The sequence below is a fragment of the Kryptolebias marmoratus genome, linkage group LG16 (genome assembly GCF_001649575.2).
Source record: "Kryptolebias marmoratus isolate JLee-2015 linkage group LG16, ASM164957v2, whole genome shotgun sequence".
Classification (NCBI taxonomy): Eukaryota; Metazoa; Chordata; class Actinopteri; order Cyprinodontiformes; family Rivulidae; genus Kryptolebias; species Kryptolebias marmoratus.
The window spans coordinates 24,258,036-24,278,001 of NC_051445.1; the positions used below are offsets into that span (position 1 = coordinate 24,258,036).

At 35.9% G+C, this 19,966-nt stretch overlaps 1 protein-coding gene across 49 annotated transcripts in view; it reads left to right on the forward strand.

Moving 5' to 3' along the window:
* rims2a (regulating synaptic membrane exocytosis 2a) overlaps positions 1-19,966 on the forward strand; it is a 159,977-nt gene that overhangs the window by 93,857 nt on the left and 46,154 nt on the right. For 15 of the 49 annotated variants that reach the window (XM_017413151.3, XM_037980250.1, XM_037980267.1 and 12 more), the window contains 10 exons: positions 55-101; positions 317-429; positions 1,404-1,451; positions 4,128-4,258; positions 5,074-5,245; positions 6,073-6,226; positions 6,494-6,520; positions 10,262-10,330; positions 12,320-12,458; positions 16,415-16,531. In XM_017413151.3, the coding sequence (XP_017268640.1) occupies positions 55-101; positions 317-429; positions 1,404-1,451; positions 4,128-4,258; positions 5,074-5,245; positions 6,073-6,226; positions 6,494-6,520; positions 10,262-10,330; positions 12,320-12,458; positions 16,415-16,531 (1,017 nt within the window). Of the gene's footprint in view, positions 1-54; positions 102-316; positions 430-1,403; positions 1,452-4,127; positions 4,259-5,073; positions 5,246-6,072; positions 6,227-6,493; positions 6,521-10,261; positions 10,331-12,319; positions 12,459-15,558; positions 15,625-16,414; positions 16,532-19,966 lie in introns of all 49 variants that reach the window. The other 34 variants (XM_025005278.2, XM_017413159.3, XM_025005281.2 and 31 more) reach the window with 7 other exon arrangements.

Here is a 19,966-nt window from a genome sequence, read left to right on the forward strand (position 1 = left end):
TCTTTGTCACTGTTTCTTGTTCTTTTTAAATTTTTCTTATATTCCTTTTTTCAGAGATATTCCAAGAATACCTGACAGCACACATGGACAGCTGGAATCAAGTGAGTATTATTGTGATTTTCATCAGGTTAATCTGATGAAAATAGAGTTGCTTCATTCTCTTTCCTTAATTATGATTTCAATGATAAATGTTGTTGCCCTAAACTTTCTTTGTGTCTCCGTCTATCATCTTTTCAGTTTTATTGGCTTGTTCTAATAAAAGTGCTTGCTAAAACTAACATATGCGCTGCATAATATGACTATTATGGTCTATCAGGTTCAAGCTCCTTTGAGTCTCAGAAGATGGATCGTCCATCAATCTCCGTCACGTCCCCTATGAGTCCCAGCATGCTGAGGGATGCCCCCCAGTATCTGTCAGGACAGCTCTCAGTAAGTGACCTCAACTCTACACTCAAAGCCTGTACAATAATCTGACTGCGAGTGTTAGGAAGTACAGTACTTATGCCATAAAAATAATGATAGATCTGAGTTCAAACGATTGTTGGGTCCACAGCCGTTTGTATTTATTTGTCAGTCTGTGTCCCTGGCTTTTCTCCAACCCAACACAGGACTGAAGATCAGGTTACTTTGTGTGTTGTCCATTATCTAGTACAAAAACTCTCCTAGTGTAAATAGGTAAAGAGCTGCATTAAAGCAAAGATAAATTAACCCACATTAGAATCAATTTTAACAATAGAGCAACACCTTCAGTGCATTTTTTTATTGCCATGTTAACTTTTAAGACAAATGTTTTAGTTTGACTGACAGTGGGTTCTAGTATCCTTTATTATACGTTTTATACGTTTAAAGTCGTTTAGCAAAAACTGATTATGATAATAAACTGTATTATACAACCTGTCAGTTAAAACAGAAGCAAATTTAAAAACATTTTTCGCCCATTGTTATGTTTCCTGTCCTGTGTTTCAATGTGAGAGCTGACCTTGAAATCCAAAGCTGACTCATCCCTCAAACAGTTCTGTTCATTCAATGAACTTTGCAAGATCTTAAGTGCCTAATGAGTAATTTCACTCAGTATAGAAATGAGTTGGCCCAGTCCTCAGTACATTTTAACAGCAGTGTTTACTTTAATGTAAGCTCTAAAGCAGAGACGAACAAGGTTCAGAAAGAAATATGAGATAAAACTATGGGCTAGAATAATGTACTAATGGAGGTTTTGCTGAACTGAGTTTAAGATATAAGTAATTTTAATAAAACAGACTGAAAACAATCAAATAAAATAAGAATGAACCTAGTCCCAGATGTCCTATATGAACAACGAATTTTGGTTGTTGTCTTTGAGTGTATTGTGAGTTTTCTTTTTTCTTTTTCTTTCTTTTTTTTGCTGTTTAATTTTACTTATCCAGAGCCAAAGCCTTAGTAGAAGAACAACGCCTTTTGCCCCTAGGGTTCAGGTAATAGGCCCAGTATGACGGGCACCAGCTGTGTTTGGTTTTTACCTTACTGACTGTTGACTGGCTTTTTTCTCCATACTTTGAGAAATGCATTCTTGGGGAAATAGTAGCTTCAAATTTCCCTCTCAATGGAGTGCATTGTGTCATTATCTTCAGTTTGATTTTCTTTAGTATGACAGCTATGATTAGTTCTTAGTTCTTATTTTACTCATTTTATACCCATTCATGTCATCCTTGTACTTTAATGCATGATCAGCTAATTTACAGATTTTGAGAGACACTCTCCCATTGCCTTTTGTGTGTTGACTTTACTTTATTGAGCTTCTATTGAACAGATTAGATTTTGTCCAAGGCAATAGAGGAGGTGGTCTCCATTATTTATTTATTTGTCTGTTTTAAGGACAAAGGACTTGGTTTTTTCCTGCTTCAGTGTGCCATGTATCCAAATATCCGTTCTTCAAATCTTACTCTGAAATATTTCTCGAACTGTGACTAAAAGTCATCCTAATTATCAAATTCCAGCTAATGGCCGTGTGGTTTCATGTTGCAGGGAAATGACACCAAGTTCACCGTCCTGTTTGGGAAACCAAAAGCAAATTTCATTTTCCCTTTTAGCTGAGAATTTATGAATAAGCAAATTGTACCTGCCAAATACTATCCTCATAGTTTTCCATTCACATTTGAAGGGTCTTCCTGATACATACATAATAAATATTTTGTTCTTGTTGTAGAATAGCTATGGCTAACTGAATTGATGAGCCTTAAATGTTAATGTTTTTACTTGAATATGCATCTTATCGGTATATATCTTCATGTAGTGACAAACCCGATATGGATCTGATTTATGGTTTTAACAAGAAGCACACCTCATCAGTGATGGAGCACACAGATCTTTACAAAAATATCTACTACAGTAATTTTCAAATTCAATCTCATGAAAGAGTTAATAAAGAAACAATAAGACTGTATCTTTATGCATGCCTTAAAGGTACAGCTCAACCATTTTGAAGTTGGGCTCTGTGGAAAAGTAATAAACAATTCATATCTTTCCAGTTGTAGATATATTTAGGAAGAAATAGAGTTTAAATCTGACAGAACTGATGAGCTAATGGTTGTCTGAACATTAACAGCAGTGAAGAGGTTTATAAAACGTTCTATAAAATGTTGAAAATTGGATCTATTTTAAGATTCTAACTGTGTTCAGACTAGTTGTTAGTTTATCAGTCCTGTTGGACCTAATCTTATTTTTTTTATTCAAGCTGTTTAAATAACTATCAACAGCAGGTTTGATGTTAATTATTAATAACTTTTTCACAAACACATACTTCAAAATGGGTAAACTATCTCTTAAAGTGTATATTCATGTTTGGGTTAATCACATAGGACTGGACACAGTGGAGAGCAACCTCCATATCAGTTCCTCTCAACAGTTTTCTGTTGTTGCACATGTCCATACACATGTATGTGCACAGTTTTTTTTCAAGGTAAAAGTCCTCAGAAATATTACCTGAAATTATTCAACGTTTGCAATATCTATTTTCTTTTGAAATTTCTAATGGGCTACAAATACATGTAGGGACATCATTTGGTACAATTTGTTTTGCAGTAGATCCCGTGTTCTGACTCTGTCAAACCTATTGACCTGTCTTGAGTGCTCTCTCCTGCATTACTGCATGTCCAGCTGACAGTTGTAAACAGTGGAGGCCCTTTTCATATTCATATTTTAACGAAGTATGGACAAGAACTTAGAAGCCTTACTTCTCATTTCATTTAGTTTCCCTAAGGCTTCTGTTGGACTTCCTTGTCTTCTAAGTGTCTTTAACTGAAGTCCATACTTCCATTTTAGCTTGAAGTGTCTTTGATACCTTTTGTAGCAGCATGATTGATTTCTCTATGTAAATCCCCAATGAGTACCAGATAATATTATTTGAAGCAACATAAGTGGTACAAAATATAATTTAAAAAGCAATTCATTAGTTTCAGAGCATGTTGCCCTTAGCATTTCACAATAATTCACCTCAGTTGAAATAACATTCAGGCTAACTGCATTCATTTCTATTAAGAAAATATTCATCTTTGCAGGATAAGTTTTTGTTGACAGCATTAAAGATATAAATTATATCAGAAAAAAAGCAAAAGCAACTCTGACATAAAACAAAAAAAAATCACAGTGAATACATACATGCATGCATGCATACATACATATGTGTGTGTGTGTGTGTGTGTGTGCGCGCATGTATGTGTGTGTGTGTAAATGCACATGACACAAATGGAAAATCCTGTTCCGTTCATTGCAGGAGAAACTTGGCATTTTTAGCATTATTACACAGTTTGAAAATATTTTAGGCCCCATTTGTTAAACAAATAAGCAAATATTTTAATTTGAAATAAATATTTTACTAAGACATGGTCTGACATCATAAGTTAACACGTTTGTCTCTCTCCCTCTCTCTTTTTTGAAGGGTAAATACTGGGGAAGACCATAAACAAATCACTAAGTTAAAAATAATTATAAATTCAACAAAAATAGATGATTCTGCACTAATTTGGGTTCCGACTTGATAAAATCATCTTCTCCTGCATTATACCCTATGTGTTTCTTTTTTTTTGTTCTTGCCCTTTCTGAACTGTCACTGAGCAGTTTCTCACTATGTTGTCCCTGCTGTGCTTTCACAGGTCAAACTATGGTATGACAAAGTGGGTCACCAGCTAATAGTCACCATTCTGGGTGCCAAAGACTTGCCACCCAGGGAAGATGGTCGACCCAGGAACCCTTATGTCAAAATCTACTTCCTCCCTGACAGAAGGTAAGAGGAATAAAATCTTATTATTTCAGGTATACTAAATTAATCCAATTTCTTTAAAAATATGCTGAAAGACTCCTTTTAGACAGATGCAGGATCTTGTTGTCTTGATGGTTACAACTGGCAGTTGGTCAGCACTGCTTCTTTACAGGAATAAGAGTGAAGGCTCAAATGTTGGCTAGAGTTTACAGGTTCTTCCCATGCATGTGTGGATTTCTCCAGGTAGTCCGGTTTCCTCCCATATCAAAAACACATGCGCAGTAGGTTAATTGGTCATTCTTAATTGCCCTTAGGTGTGAATGTGGGTGTGCATGATCGTCTGTCTTGTGTGCCTCTGTGTGGTCCTGTTATGGACTGGCAACCTGTCCAAGGTGTACCCTGCCTGTCACCCAATGACTGCTGGAGAAGGGCACCACCACCAACTCTGAAGAGGAAAAAGTGGGTATAGGTAATGGTTAGACAGATGAGTGGATGGATGGATGGATTTTGGTATCAATTTATCAAAATTACAAGGTCATGTGTCATTGTATTTTACCCACTATTATCAGGAAATGTTTTATAAATAACTGAATATTTCTATGTATAGTGTTGGCTGTAAGCTCTCAGTTTGCATCATGTTAAGGAATTTCACTTTGTGTACTTATGAGTAATTAAAGAAGTGGTCATTTTGAACTGTTAGCACAAAAACTTTTTTTTTCTTCTACTAATAATTTGCATGATGTTGTGTCTGTCTAGTGTTGTGTTGTGGATTTCTTGTGCTCGTGGCTCTTCACTATCAAGGTTGTAAATATAAACAGTTTGAATTATTGTTCCTCCAGTGACAAAAGCAAGAGGAGAACAAAAACAGTAAAGAAATCCTTAGAGCCCAAATGGAATCAGACCTTTATGTATTCGCCGGTGCACCGGCGGGAGTTTCGAGAGCGCATGCTGGAGATTACATTGTGGGACCAAGCCAGGGTCAGAGAGGAGGAGAGTGAATTCCTGGGAGAGGTAAGATAATTAACCCTCACCAGAGTCTCTATTAATATGTCAGTTTACTAATACATAGTAGATTTAAATAAAGTTTTGTATTTGCTTTTACATATGTACATTTAAAATCTAGTAATAAATGATAAATGATATAGGGCCCACAATTGGAACAAATTTACCCTGAATTACTGAAATTCAAGTTTTTATATTTTACGCCCATCTTGAGTTATACAGTTTTAATACTGTAACTGTGTCCAAACAAATATTTAGAAGGTCTCCACTTTTTCTCTGATACTCACCTTCTTTGGAAAGTCTTGCAATCTCATTTGCACTCATTTTTCTTTCTCTGAAGCGCTATGATGCAGACCTGCAGTAGTCACAACCCTTGGGTCCAAAACTAAGGAAGTTCGGATGATCTATGGTCATTTAAAACACAGTTTTGTTTTATTGATCACAACTGGTCTCAGTGATCTCAGTGAATATAGGTTGAGCCTTCAGTTGCAATATATTATTTCCAAATTATTTGTTTCTGATTATTTAGAAGAGAAAACACACTACTTGTTCATATGCAAATATAAAGCAGTTGCTAAGGAATGATACAGTTAGAACAATTTGACATTTATTGATATTAGAGAGGAATATATACACTCTGGATTTATAATGTTTCTGAACAGAAATAGTTAGTTTGTGATTTATGCTTTCTGTAAAAGCTCCATGAATATAATGAAACAAGTGATTAATAAATGTTGCTGTATATTCATTTCTGATAAAAGTCTTAAAATAAAATCATGATACTGATGGCATGTTTACTCAGTAGAGACTTTACTATGACACTTTTCCTTGGGCAGATCCTTATTGAGTTGGAGACGGCTCTTTTAGATGACGAACCTCACTGGTACAAGCTACAAACACACGACGTGTCATCCATCCCACTTCCACGTGCCTCCCCAAATGCACAGCGCAGGCAGCTTCATGGAGAGAGTCCAACACGACGGCTGCAGCGTAAGAAACACTAGAGCTCTTTTTTTAAAAATCTGGTTTTCAAGAATCATGCCACTGAACATTTAGAGACCAAATCCTCAATTCCACAGTAAATAGATCATTTATCCACATTAGTAATGTCAATAACTTAAGAATTTAGTTGTGCAATTGTTTTCATGTACAAATGAAAAACACATCCAACAGCAATTTCACAACACTTTTTTTAAATTAGTTTTTTTTTATTTTTGTTATTTGTGTCATGTCAAACCTACTGCTTTTGTTTTACAGACAAGGGCTCATATTCACACAACTCAGGTAAAGGCCCCTGCACTCTCTTGGTGCTCTATAGACGATCGTAGTGTTTTTCCTCACCTTTTCACAGTGGACTGCAAAAGTATTCAGCTCCTTGATATTTTTTCTGATTGGTTGCTTTGCATTCTGGAATTTTAAGGGACATTAAGGTGGTTGTATCTTTTAATTTTATACAACAAAACTGCCAGTTTAAAATCAGAAATATATTTTATTATGAAACAAACTTTCACGTACTAATAGCTAGATTTTGACGCCAGAAATCAGAATGTCTAAGGCACAGCTCCTACCTGATACTCAGCTTGCTCTGCTCCTGACCTTGATTACACTTCCTGCAGGTAGATTGATATGGAGGTAGCTTCTTGTAGTTTCTTCAGGCTTGGTCTGGCTAAGCCCCAGGACCTAGGCATCGACCACCAGGTGTGGCTCTAAAGTGCCCTGGTTTCCCACAGGGTACCTGGTTATATGGCCTTTCTCCATTAAAGTCTTTGAGTCTCTTAGTGTGACTGCTCCCCTAAGGCCAATTTACCATGAGAAACCCTACCAGAGGTTGATGACACAGATAAAAGAGCCCCCAGCAGTGAAGAGATACTGAAACCCCTCCACCTTGTTAAAGTGGCAGTTCTGCAGAGGAGCGAGTGTCTGGACTTAACTTAAGAGAAGAGGAGCGTCATCATCTGGGGGCAGTTTGGATTACAGCTGCTGCGCCTCCTAATCAAAAGGAGTCAGCTGAGATTCTTCCTGGGCACCTCCCTGTGGAAGTTTTTCTGACACATCCCACTGTAAGAAGAACTCTGAGTAGATCCAGAACTCGTTGCATGGATAATGTTTCCTCTCTGGCTTGGGAACACCCTGGGATTTTCCAGGAGGAGCTGGACAGTGTCGCTAGAGAGAGGAATGTCTGGGTTTCCCTTCTGCAGGAGGTGAACTTCCATCTCAGTATCAAATCTCTGAAAGACTCAAACAAGTTTCCCTAAGAAATTTGTCAACATTTTGCTTAATCCTTCATTCAACTTTGAACTTTGAGTCTCTGCTGATGAAAAACATTCCCATAGCACAATGCTACCACCACCATGCTTCATTGTTGGAATGGTGTTCTCAGCTTTATAAGATGTACTGGTTTGCATCAGACATGGTGTCACTAAAGCTCATCTGACCACAGCACCTTCTTCCACATGTTTCGTGAGTCTCAAACATGCCTTTTAGCAAATTCCTAATAGTCGGTCTTATTTTTTTTTTTCTTTAAGCAAATAGCTTTTTCCTGGCCACTTTTAATTAAGGTCAGCTTTGTGCTTATTGAAGTTCTTTGGACAGATACTCTCATCTTTGAAAAAGAGCTGCCAAGCTCTATCAAGATTATTCTTGTCTACTTGGTTGCTTCTCTGATTAACGTGATGAATTTTGTTGAGAAACCCTCTCTTGGAGGTTGCAAGTTCATAACCCAGCTGGGGCCTTTCTGTGTGGAGTTTGCATGTTCTGGTTTTTCTCCGGGTTCTCCAGTTTTTTCTCACAGAGTAAAAACATGCATGTTAGGTTAATTGGTAGCTCTAAACTGAACTGTCAAAGTGTGAATGGTTGTTTGCCTCATTTGTCTTTTAGTGAACTTGCAACTTGTTCAGGGTAACCCCCATTTGTACAATGGCCACTGGAAATAGGCTCCATCTAACCAGTGTTAAAGAAAACTGATGGATGGATGGTTTGATGTAAAGGTACTCTGTGGGATGTCCAATTTTTGGATATTTTGAATAACCCAACCCCGTTCTGTACTTTTCTATAACTTTGTTTGTGTGAAGAATCCATTGATTTTTATTCTATCATAATCAACCTAATTATTGTGTAGTGTTTTGTGTAGACTCAGTGCTTATATTTACATTGGAAAAAAATCCAGCAACAAAAAGAGAGAATATTAAGGGGTTGAATACTTTTGCCACCTGCAGTAAATAAGCATCCTTAAACTCTGGCCCCCACCCCACCCTTTTCTATAGAAAGTGCATGTTTCTGCTGCCATAGAAGAGTTTGAAGGTGGAGAGCTGCTGTAAACTTTAACACACAGGTTTAAAATCTCCTCAGGGTAGCAGACACAAGCACACACTTCAGAGAAACTGAGATTTAGTTTAAAATGTTCTCTTCACCCCTGTTCCTGTTTATTCACCTATGAACTACCATACAGTCCCACCCTGCAACCCACACCCAAATCCTCAAAACTGTGTTTGTTCCTTGTTCAGAGTGATATTATAATAACCCTGGCAATCTTTTTGCCAGCACTTGACAGCTTACTACTCTACTACCTACTAATCTATATTATTTGGCACAATATGAATCTTTGGTAGGAATACATAATACATCCTGGTACTTACAGGGTACATACCTGATACTTACTGAGTACGTACCTGGTACTTACAGGGTACTTCAGTGGATAGATACAGGGTATTTACAAGGTACTAACTGGGGTATGTACATTGTAACCATATGATAACGTTCAAGGTAATTACAGGGTACTGAAGGGATAATTACCTGGTACTTATCCAGAAGTACTCTATATTTGCCCTGTACATTACCTCACAACTACCCTGTATGTTGTCTCATAAGTACTTTGTACTTCACCCATAAGTACAATGTAATTACCTTGTACGTTACCCTGTATATACCTTGTAATTACTAAATATAATTACATTGTAAGTACCCTGTAATTACCTTGGAGGTACCTTATACGTAACCCCTGAAGTACCCTGTAATTATCCTATATTTATCTCTGTAAGTTCCTTGTAAGTACAAGGTTTGTACCTCTTAAGTACCAGATTGTATTGTTTATTGCTACAGAATCTTTTCCCATTTTCCAAAGCAAAAATGACTGTTGCTACTGTCTTTTACTCCTTCTTTGCTTGTGTTTAAGCGTCTTTTCTAAACATTGTATTAAAACAGTTAGAGAATGAGCCAATTGTGCAATACCTAAAGAATAATAAATATACTGTTTAAATAATTTTTCAAAACTTAAAAAAAAAAACTCTGCTTATCTTTGTATATAAAACATTATTTAAACACAATGCAAAACCTAAAACATATTTCCATGGGTTCTCTCATGTTACAGTGTACTAACATATTGTTGTTCAGTTGCATCAGATGACTGTATCTCAGTGTGATTTACACTGAACTCCTTCACTGTACTGTTATTCTGGCTGATTAAGGTTTCCTTGCTCCTCACCAGAACAATTTTTTGAGCGTTTGTATTAGTGAGAGGTGAAAGAGCTGACAGCTGTAAAAAGTTCTCTGCCAACTAAGATGAGAGATTGGAAGTGGTGCTGCCAGAGTGCAGCACTTGTTATTTCTGAAAAAGCATGAGTGTCCACTTGATTTAAGTTGACTGAGGAGTAAAGATGGAGAGATGTGGTTAGGGTTGTTGGTGCTGGGTGTGTGTTTTGGAGTAAAGCAGCTTGGGTTGATGAAGAAAGAGCTGCCATGTCACTTCACTCACTTCCCACCTTTTCAGATAAAGGTACCACAGGTCACATAAAGAAAGATCTCTGAATGTTTAGCTGTAAAATACTTTACTGACTTGTGTGTCAGTTAGATTTTTACTAATACAAGTTACCATGCATCGTAAAATACTGTGCAACTTATAAGCTTTATGTATTATTATGATCATTAGTATGAACATAAACCAGGGGACAAAAATAACCTCTCATTTCCCCATCTCGCTTTCTCTCTTTTCTATTTCCCACACATTCTCTTTATCTCTTTATCTCAAAGGATCCCAGAGGATAAGTGACAGCGAGATATCAGACTACGACTGTGAAGATGGAGTAGGTGTTATAACAGGTAAGCATTACTAACATCATGTTACCATCCAGTTTAAGATTTGGTACACATACGAATGTAGTCACCTACAATATTTTTAGCTTAAACAAAACAAGAGACTTGTCTGGACAGACAGTCAAATTTTCTACTACTGATTGTTACTTCATTAATGTGTGACAGGGTTCCTTCTTATACAGTTTTTATTTTATTATTTTTTTATTTTTATTATTTTCCAAGTCTTGATACGTTTGAAAGAAAAAAAGGATGTAAAAGCATTTGTGTTTACAGATTTTATACTTATTGCATTTTCTAAGATCAAAACAATCCTTGATTTTTGTTTCAATGCAGCATTTTTGCTAACATTTAATGGTGAAAACCAAACATTGATTATCATTTCATTATGAAGATATGGTGTGACCCTCTGCCTCCACCTCACCTGTGTTTTTACTTGAAAAAACTGCTTTATGTTAACTTTTTGGATTTTAGCTCATGCAGGTTGCCATGGTAATAAATATATTGTGATATGTTCTTGTTTGGTGAGTTTTGCCTTCACAGAAAAATTGAAGTCACATTATAAAACTATAAAAGTAGACAACATTGTGTTTCCAGAGACCATACTGACTTAGTTAATACAGTCAAAAAGCTGCAAATTGAACTTGAAAAATAATACAGAGGCTTTATTCCTTATTTTCAAAAGTACAAGTTGTAGCTTAGTTAGCATGCTCAGTTATTAATTAAACACAGTGAGATTCTTTTGGACTATCAGATATACTTTTTTAAAGCGTTATAATATTTATGTCAGCTTAACAAATGTAAAATGTAGCTATATTGTTTTTATATTTGAAACATTTATGTTCAGTCTGGTTTTTCCATCACAAGCACAGAAGTTATTAACCTTGAAATGAAAAATCGGACCCTATTTTTGTAAGATTTTTTTAGAGTTTTGACAGTTGCTTCAATATATATAAACATTGTTATAAACTGTTTTTATTGCTTTGTTTTAAAGTCACAATCGTGTCTGAAGCAAAATGTCAAGAGCAACAAAAGATTTTATTTAGCTATGCATGCCAGATTAATGCTTGACTACAGGGTACTCAAATGTTGGGAAGTCTAAAAACAGTACAATATATAGCACTGAATTTGAGATATTGTTAATTTTTCTTGTTTGTTTGTAGTTTTTCTAACAAAAGGAAAATGGTAGGACTACAGTGTGTGAGAAATTTTATTTTTTAGAATTTTTCCATTTGTTTATGAGATAAAGATGAATCAGTTAGCGTGTAACATTTAGATTTCATTTAATCCACCTCAGTTTATCAAATATATCCCATCACAAGATTTTTTTTCATCAAAAATTGTGTCAGAAGTTGTTTAAGTAAAGCTTCAAATTTCTTTATCAATTGTTCCAATTTGTTCCACCTTTCTTGCTTTTCTAACCTTTGCTTTAAGCTTTTCTTTAATTTATTTTAATGTGCTACACACTCTAATGAATATCAATCAGCTTTAATAGTGCTAGGCATTGACCTTAACCACAGCTTCTAGCCATGTCTGATTATTGGTAATGAACTCTTTCAAGTTGAATGAACTAATCAGTCTAGCAGAAAAAAAATCATTATAATGTTTCAGATCTTTAAAAGCCATTTTCATATTTAATAGATGGTGTTAACACAGCAGATGAAATGCACTTTTATGAAAAGCTAGTTCTCGTTTTTTGGAATAAAGGGAATCAGCATATTGAAAATACGGAATCTATCACCTGTGCTGGATGACATTTAGCTTTACTTTTAGAAAGTTGTCTCTTTTTCCTTTAACATACTACAGCATATGGTCAAACTGAATGAGCATTTTTTTAGATATTTGTCACTAATGAAGACATAATTTTTATGTCATAAGCTCAGTAAAACATAAAGCACATCCAGGTGTTGGTACATAAGTGAGAAGCCATTTAAACCCAAAAACAAAGGACCTTGTTGGGTCATTTCTCTTCAAACCTCTCTTTTCCAATCTTTTCAGACTACCGGCCAAATGGAAGAGACTTCCAGAGTTCCACTTTATCTGTTCCTGAGCAGGTCATGTCATCGAACCACTGCTCTCGATCAGCTGAAATAAACCGGGCGCGATCGCGTTCTCCAAGTGTTCCTCCACCTTCCAGGTAACCAGGACTTAGAAAACTGAAGGGCTTACCTTTGTCACAGGTTGTGCTTTTCTTTAATAGTTATAATCATATTTTTGAGATGTATTTTACGTTCCAGTTTTGAACACTTTTCAGATGTCGTCTTAATTTCCTGTGTGGAAATCTACAAAATTGTCCTAATTAAGATGCTCAGTAAAGCAACATTACAGGTGATTTTGAAATTAGTCATATATTTTGTTGTGGCACCAAGCACTACTCTACCACTTTTAACTATGAAATGCACCTTCACACTTATGTAGTATGTAGCATCTCCTAGTTCTTTTTTTTCCTTAGTTAAATGTGAGGACGCCGAACTATGAGAGGGGTGACCCAGCACATTTGTGTTACACAGCAGAAATCTTGACCTACCTGTGATCTCAGATCTTTACAGTATAACTCCTCCACTAGTGGAGCACTATTGTGTGTCAGATAATTACTCATCTGACAGATATACACTCACACAGAAGCACACACAGGCGTACTTTTGTGAACATACTGCATGCGATCAGATTTTTTTATAAACACAAGTTAGAGTTGAGTAGAGCAATTTAGCAACGTGCAAAGGTTTTGAACTACTATTTCTTTCTTTCGTTCTTTTTTTTTTATTTCTAAGGAGCCAGATTTTGTGGTTTGATGTTTCTTTGTTTTTTATTATCCCACTTAACAGGAAAATACAAATCATTCAAGCATAAAAGAAGAAACTGGACTCAATAGATTAGCCAATGTTGCTGTTACAATTTAGCAAAGAAACAAATTTAGCCAGCCAGCATCACAGCTCAAGGTTGTGATGAGGTGATGACAGACAGTCTTTGTGAGCAGCTGGCTGCAGGATCTAGAAAGGGAGATGTCTGACACATTTTATGTGCATTGCTCCATGTTAGAGCCACTGAATTACACTATGCACCTCCTATGTTTCCGTGATGCTGGCTTCATTTATGAAACCTCACATCAACACAGGATATGACTAGTTCAATTAGTGATTAGTGAACGTCAAGAGGCGTCTTAAAGAGAGCTTTGTTTATTCGTGTTTGCAACCATTGCGGAGCTGTTTTGTGAAAGAGGCTTTTCTTAAAGTAGGATATAAAGGAGAATAGTTGAGGTTTTGCAAGACCTGCACTTTAAATCAGATGTACTCAGTTGTAATGGTCTGAGTGAAGAATCAAAATTTTAAATGTTTGTATTAAAAGATTTCCATATTTATTAAGGAGGTCACAACAGATTTCCAGCAGTGAATGTCTACAGCCACTGTGGAGGTCCTGCCTCAGTTCGGGCTTCACTTCAGCCAGTGGTTTTGGACATCTTGCCAAAAGGTCTCTCTTGCTACCTGTCTTAATGAGATTACTTGTTTAAATAAAAGTAAATTAAAAAAAAAAGATTATGAACACACAAACTACCACCATGCAGTAAAAGCTGGAAAACCTTTTTTTTAAATGCAAAACTGACAAAACAGTGGATCCAGAAAACGACCCAGTGGAATGTTAGTGGTCATGGATTTGCCTTTCTAGATTTCAAATAGCATTGTGAAGCTGTGTGTAAATATCATGACAGAAAAAAAAAAATACAAAAACAATATGTCTACATTCAAAGAAACTCTGAGAGCCCAAACTTCTATCTAGACTACAGGGTCATTGAAAAGTTGTTGGAGCCGGATTGTGATCCTAATCACCACCGAAATATAATTATTTGTTCTTTTTGACAACCTCAACATTTCCTGAAAATTTCATTTAAATCTGTTCTTTACTTTTTTAGAAATTGGCAGATGTCAACAACAGCTTGCTTAATACTTTTACAGAGTAAAAAGTTTTATGTTGTTTGCTGTAAACTGATCTTGATTGTTTTTAATCATCGTGATCTGCCAAAAGAATCAGTTTTTAATATATTTTAAATTTCAAATTCTGATGTGAACTCTCTCTGCAGTGGTGATTTCCTGTAAATCTCACTGCACTCCAGATTTCCACAGAAAAATATTGAAATATTGGTAAAATATATAAGACACAAAAAGTATTAAGATAAAAACGCTTAAAGATAAAAAATAAAAAAAAATATATATATAATGGGTATAACAGTAATGCCTCCGAAGAAGTGAGAAATTATTTTTTTCCATCTTGGAATCAGAGGAAGATAAAAGTATGCAAAAGACTTTCGAGCCAGTGTTGCAATTTCTTCATAAAGCATTCTTCTTAAGGATTGTCATGTACATTATTTCTGTCTTTATAGAAGATGTGATCAAGGGGAAGTTGCCGGTTATCCTCCATCAGCACTTATATTTTTGTGAGGGTTGGAAAATGTTGGTCCAAGAGTCCAATCAGAGCTTTGGCACTGCCATCCCACATCTACTTTCTCTTGGCCAATTAACTTTATTTGATATTTCTAAGGCTCAGCCTAAATCAGCATCAGATGCAGAAAATGCACTTATCTAAATTGTCTGGGACAGCACTTACTTAACTGTATATCATCTGTTTTAATTAATAAAGTCAGGTTATTTATTGAAAACTGTTTAAAGTAACAGGAAATGAGACACTGTAATGTTGCTTTGTTTCAGACATATCCTAATAATAATTATACATAAACACTCACACACACACACACAACACTTTAGCATTGTATAGCTTTTTGAGAGGTATTTTTCCCCTCCTGTCCGTTGTTTTGTTTTATTTTTCCATCTTGATTTTTTTGAAGTTTTATTTTCCAAAGACAAAATAGCTTGGTGTAAGTTATGTAATAACCCATTTTCCTTTTTGTGTAGTAGTTGCATTCTCTGTTTATTACTGCCTGTTTGGTAAACTGAAGGAGGACTCTCCCTCACAAGCCAATTTTTCTTTACCTTGACTGTATTTCTCAGTGAAAAGGTTACATGACTTGCCCTCTGAACTCAGTCTTTTTGCGTCCGGTCACTTGGAGAGACCTTCATTCTTGCTCATTTTCCTCAACTGTCCAAAATCCATCTGTTTACCTTTAATTTAACCTGTTTCCAGTCTTCCCTCTCTCTCTCTTTGTTTGCTTTTCTTATCCTTCTTTTTTCTTATTTCATCATATCAGATCCATCTCTGTCTTTTCTCCTCCCTCCATGTGGTTGCAGCCATTTTCTTACCTTACCTCGAACCAGACATATTCAGCCCATTGATGGTCATCAAAAGGATCCCAGGTAGATGTTCACCTGAGTTTGCATGAAGCCTCATTTCTACACCTCCATTATTTTTTCCATCACTCACAACCCACAAACTTACTCTGTTTTGGAAGAAAATGTCCTTGGGGGTTCAACATATGGCACGGACTGTATAGCATGTTTTTTTACACCGCTGCTTAACCAAATTCAGATCCTCTAACATTTACTGAGCTGAACTTATTTAAATGTAAAAACTTATCTTTCACATCACTTTTGATTGCTTAAAGAAGTAATTTCATACTATCTATTTGATATCAGTACCATGCATGTTGTGTTGATGTGTACCAGTATATATGTTTTCTGCAGAAAATTATATACATGTAGCATACACAACAGACTATTTCTCATCACTGCAATATGTTGAATAGATGAGTGGCCGTACACTTATACAATATTGCACTTTTTCACCATCTTTTTATATAACTATTTTCTACATTTGCTCCAGTCTTTAACCTGTGTCCAAATGTAAACTGTAAATATGAAAAAAAGCCTTTGTGTTTTCATCTGTGCTACAAAATACAAAAAAGAAAAAGGTGACAGACAATCCTCTAAATGGGTAAATACTCGGTAGTTGAGAAGTTTTGTCCAGCAGAGGGGGTTCTCCTACAAACATGATGTATTCACTGCAACAGGATCATTGAGGTAGTTTATAGAATGTGGTTGTAATGGAGATTCAGACACTTTGTTTGCAGGTTATTCTTCTCAATAATAAATCTTCATGCAGTGAAAGACAATTAAATGCTTACCAGCTGTGATATTTTTTTGCCAGCCGCAACCATCGTGTGTACCCACTCTGCAGAGAGGAAGCAGTCAGGTTACTGCGTTCTACTAGGATGACCCGTGCCTATTCAGAGGGCGCCTATTCCTCCAACTTTGACTATGAGAGGTATTGAAATGTACTGCTGCAGCATCTGTGCATCCACCATCATGTGGTGTCTTCAAGTTGTCCCTTGATCCTCCTCAATTTTTCTGTGCTCATACATGTGATGACTAAAAAGGATATCCTGTCTGATATCGGTTTTTGTCAACAAGTCATCACAGCTCTGAAGTTGTGTAGACGTAAAGAAAACTATACACAACTGCCTTTGTATTTTGAGGCTCAGAGCTATTTGTGTTGCTGATGTCAGCCGTGTCTTTACCAGTTGTGGAGCCGAGTGCCGACCAGCACTTGACTGTCCATATTTTGATGTTGTTTATTGCCTGTGTACATTATACAGTCAAACCTCCAAGAACAAGTTTAATTTGTCTCAACGGGTGATTTTCATCTCGAAAATTTGTATGATTAATACATATTTTCCAAGAAAAAACTAAAGAAAATTAAAACAATTTGTTCAACTCCAACTCACCCACCAGAAATCATGCACAGAACTCACTATGATGGTGATTTTAAGCCTAACTGAGGCATTATTCTTACCTGATAACATTGCTAGACGCAATGTAAGGTGAAATATTAATAGAACAACAACTATTATAGGTGGTGAACACCAACATCTTTGTAGAGTTAAAGCTGGCACGGAGATGCAGCTCGGAGGTGGAGGCAGCAAAAAGTGATTGAAGTTTTTTTTGGGTGACGTTGTGCACAGAAGCTTTGCACTTTTTCCTGCTCTGCCCACATCTCTTTGATTGCACTTAACGTGAGCGCCTCCAATTCCCCCCGTTGCTGACGCTCCTTCTTTTGTGGTGAATTCCACTTCAGACTCCTTGTCTGAACTGGCTGTCTCACCATGACACACAACACTGTGGATGTCTGTTTTTCTCTTAAATTTTTTAAACCAGCCACTATTCAAATGAATCATCGTCAGCTGAGATCGTGATTTTCCTAATCAAGACAAGGTCCACCACTTAGGCCTTTTCACAGACATCTCAGAGGCCTTGTCACCAACCACTGTCGCTGCTTCTCATTAATCCAGACCAAAAGGAACTTTTCCACCAGTGACTTGTGGTTGATGTCTGCTAAAGCTAGTATCTTACTGGGCTGCTATGGCTGGTGAATAGTTGGCAAACAGCATTTGTGAGAGAGTCTCCAAAATGTCTCATGCCCTTTGCAGGGGTTATCAAATTCCTAACTTGAGTCGCAAAAGGTTGCAGTTTTGTTGCTTGGATTTTGAACATGTTAAAAAAAATGAGCAGGGTGGCTCATGTGCTGTTGGCAAATTTATATGCCAAAAAATGTTTGTTGTTTTGGAGGTACAAACATCATTCCTATTTTTAAAATCTATGCTCGGTTTAATTTGGATTTAGGGGTTTGACTGTAGCAACATCTGTATGTTAACCAGTGGTGTATTTTTATTAGTGTTCTACTTATTTTGTCTGATTGACCACAGCTTTTTGTTTATTTACAAGGTGGCATATTAGATGCACATTGTTCGGGCTGCACAGTAACTTTGTATTTTCTGTGTTTGCCTTTTGTTTGTTTTTTTGGTTGGAATGGGCTGTTTAGGTACTTATACAAAGAACCGTGTCAGTGTCTTGGTGCATAAATGACTAGAAAGAATGTGTATAACCCATCCCTTCACAGAAATAATGTAAATGCCTTCAGTCTTCTATCTTCTGCCATCTGGTCTTCACTCAGGAAGAACATTATGCTTTAGCCACTTGTCTTTTCTCCAGGAGGAAGATATGATGAATCTTCACAAATGCTGTTGTGGTATATTTTTTCACAGCTCTAATGAATGTATTGTGACACATAGGCCATCATTCAGCCACATTGTAGGGTTTAAATGTTTTGCAAAAAACTGGGCAGTCAGTGCTGTAAATTCTTTTTACCTCACTGAGTATTTTTTTTTATTTGTTTCAGAAGATTCTTTGACAATCTTGTCTTTATTTTTTGTGTTTTTGTAGAAGTGCTACATGTGTTAGTGTTCAAAGGTTTCAAAATCTATACTCATCAGACTTTGAACTGTGGAATTCAGCCATCAGCCTGTTTATAGTGCAGCCACATCAGATCTGCACAATATTAGGAAAGTATGCAATTACAATACTATTTTTTAATATTACAGTAACAACATCAGTTGCAGTTAACCTACATTTTCCTCACTCCTTTCTTGTCTTCTTTTATTCTGGCCCTCACAACTCTCTTCATGTGCATAAGCACTTTAGCCTCTGACTGTAGATGTTTAAGGCAGTAAGAGTCCGTTATATTAGTAAATATATTATTACCATGCAGTTTGCGACTGTGATTAATTGTAGTCTATGGCGACATTGATATTGCAATGATGATAAAATCTTAATATATTGTTCAGGACTAATCTAAATCAATAATTCACTAATTGAGCACCAATGTAATTTAATCTTTCATAATAAAATGAGGTTTTAAATGATTTTGGTTAAGATTTGTAGCCACGGTATTAATTTTTTTTTAAGTTTTAAAGGAATCTGACAGTTTTCTCTTCTCTCAGTATTAGGCAAATTAGTGTAGTTGGTGTCTGTGGTACGTGTTGGAGAAAATACCAAAATAATAAAAAAAAAAGATTGTGAAGAAGAGTAAAAAAAGACAAAGCCAGAGAGGAGTTTGAGTTCTAAATTAAGTTCTTAGTGCATTATACAATAAGATTTCCAAAGCATATTTGTTAGCATGAAAACTAACTTTTCCAAGTAAAAAGTAAAGTAAATTTTGGGGCTGTGAAAAGTTAGTAAGAAGACACTTTCTCAAGTAATATCTCTGGAATACGTTGTTGTACATTTCTCATAACAGCAAATTAAATATTTGATTTGTTCAATTTATTATCTACACATTGTTCATAAGTCTTTGACTGATTTAACAACTTTATTTAAAAAATGTGCACATGGTTATTGTTGTTGCAGATGGATGTTTAGATTCCTAAGCGTTTGTACCAGTTTCAAATTATAAAGAGATATCTCCTCTTCTGGACAAATTTTTCTTTTCTACAAAACAAAAAACACAAAACATATTTACAATATTGACCCCAAAATATATTTTTCTGTAATTGTTGACATTTTTAAACTAATAAACTACCTTTCAACGTATTTATTCAGGAAATGTATGGCTCTAACATTCTGGTACCATAAATTAGATCCAAAATTTGAGTTTTTTAGTGACTGATCACTTTTTTAAAGGGAGCTGCCAAGTATTTTCATTGTGTAGAGACCATCAAGCATTCTGCTCCTAATGGAAAACAAATGGGTGTAATTATAAAACATGTTGTGTTTTTGAGACAGATCCTTAATATTTTCAAGGCTTGAAATTGGTAAAGTATGTACAGTACAAAAAGTCCAGTGTGCATGCTTTAATCCCTTTTATTTGGTAACATTTCTTGTATTGAAGACTGAGTATTTTGTGCATTATTCTATGTTATAAAAT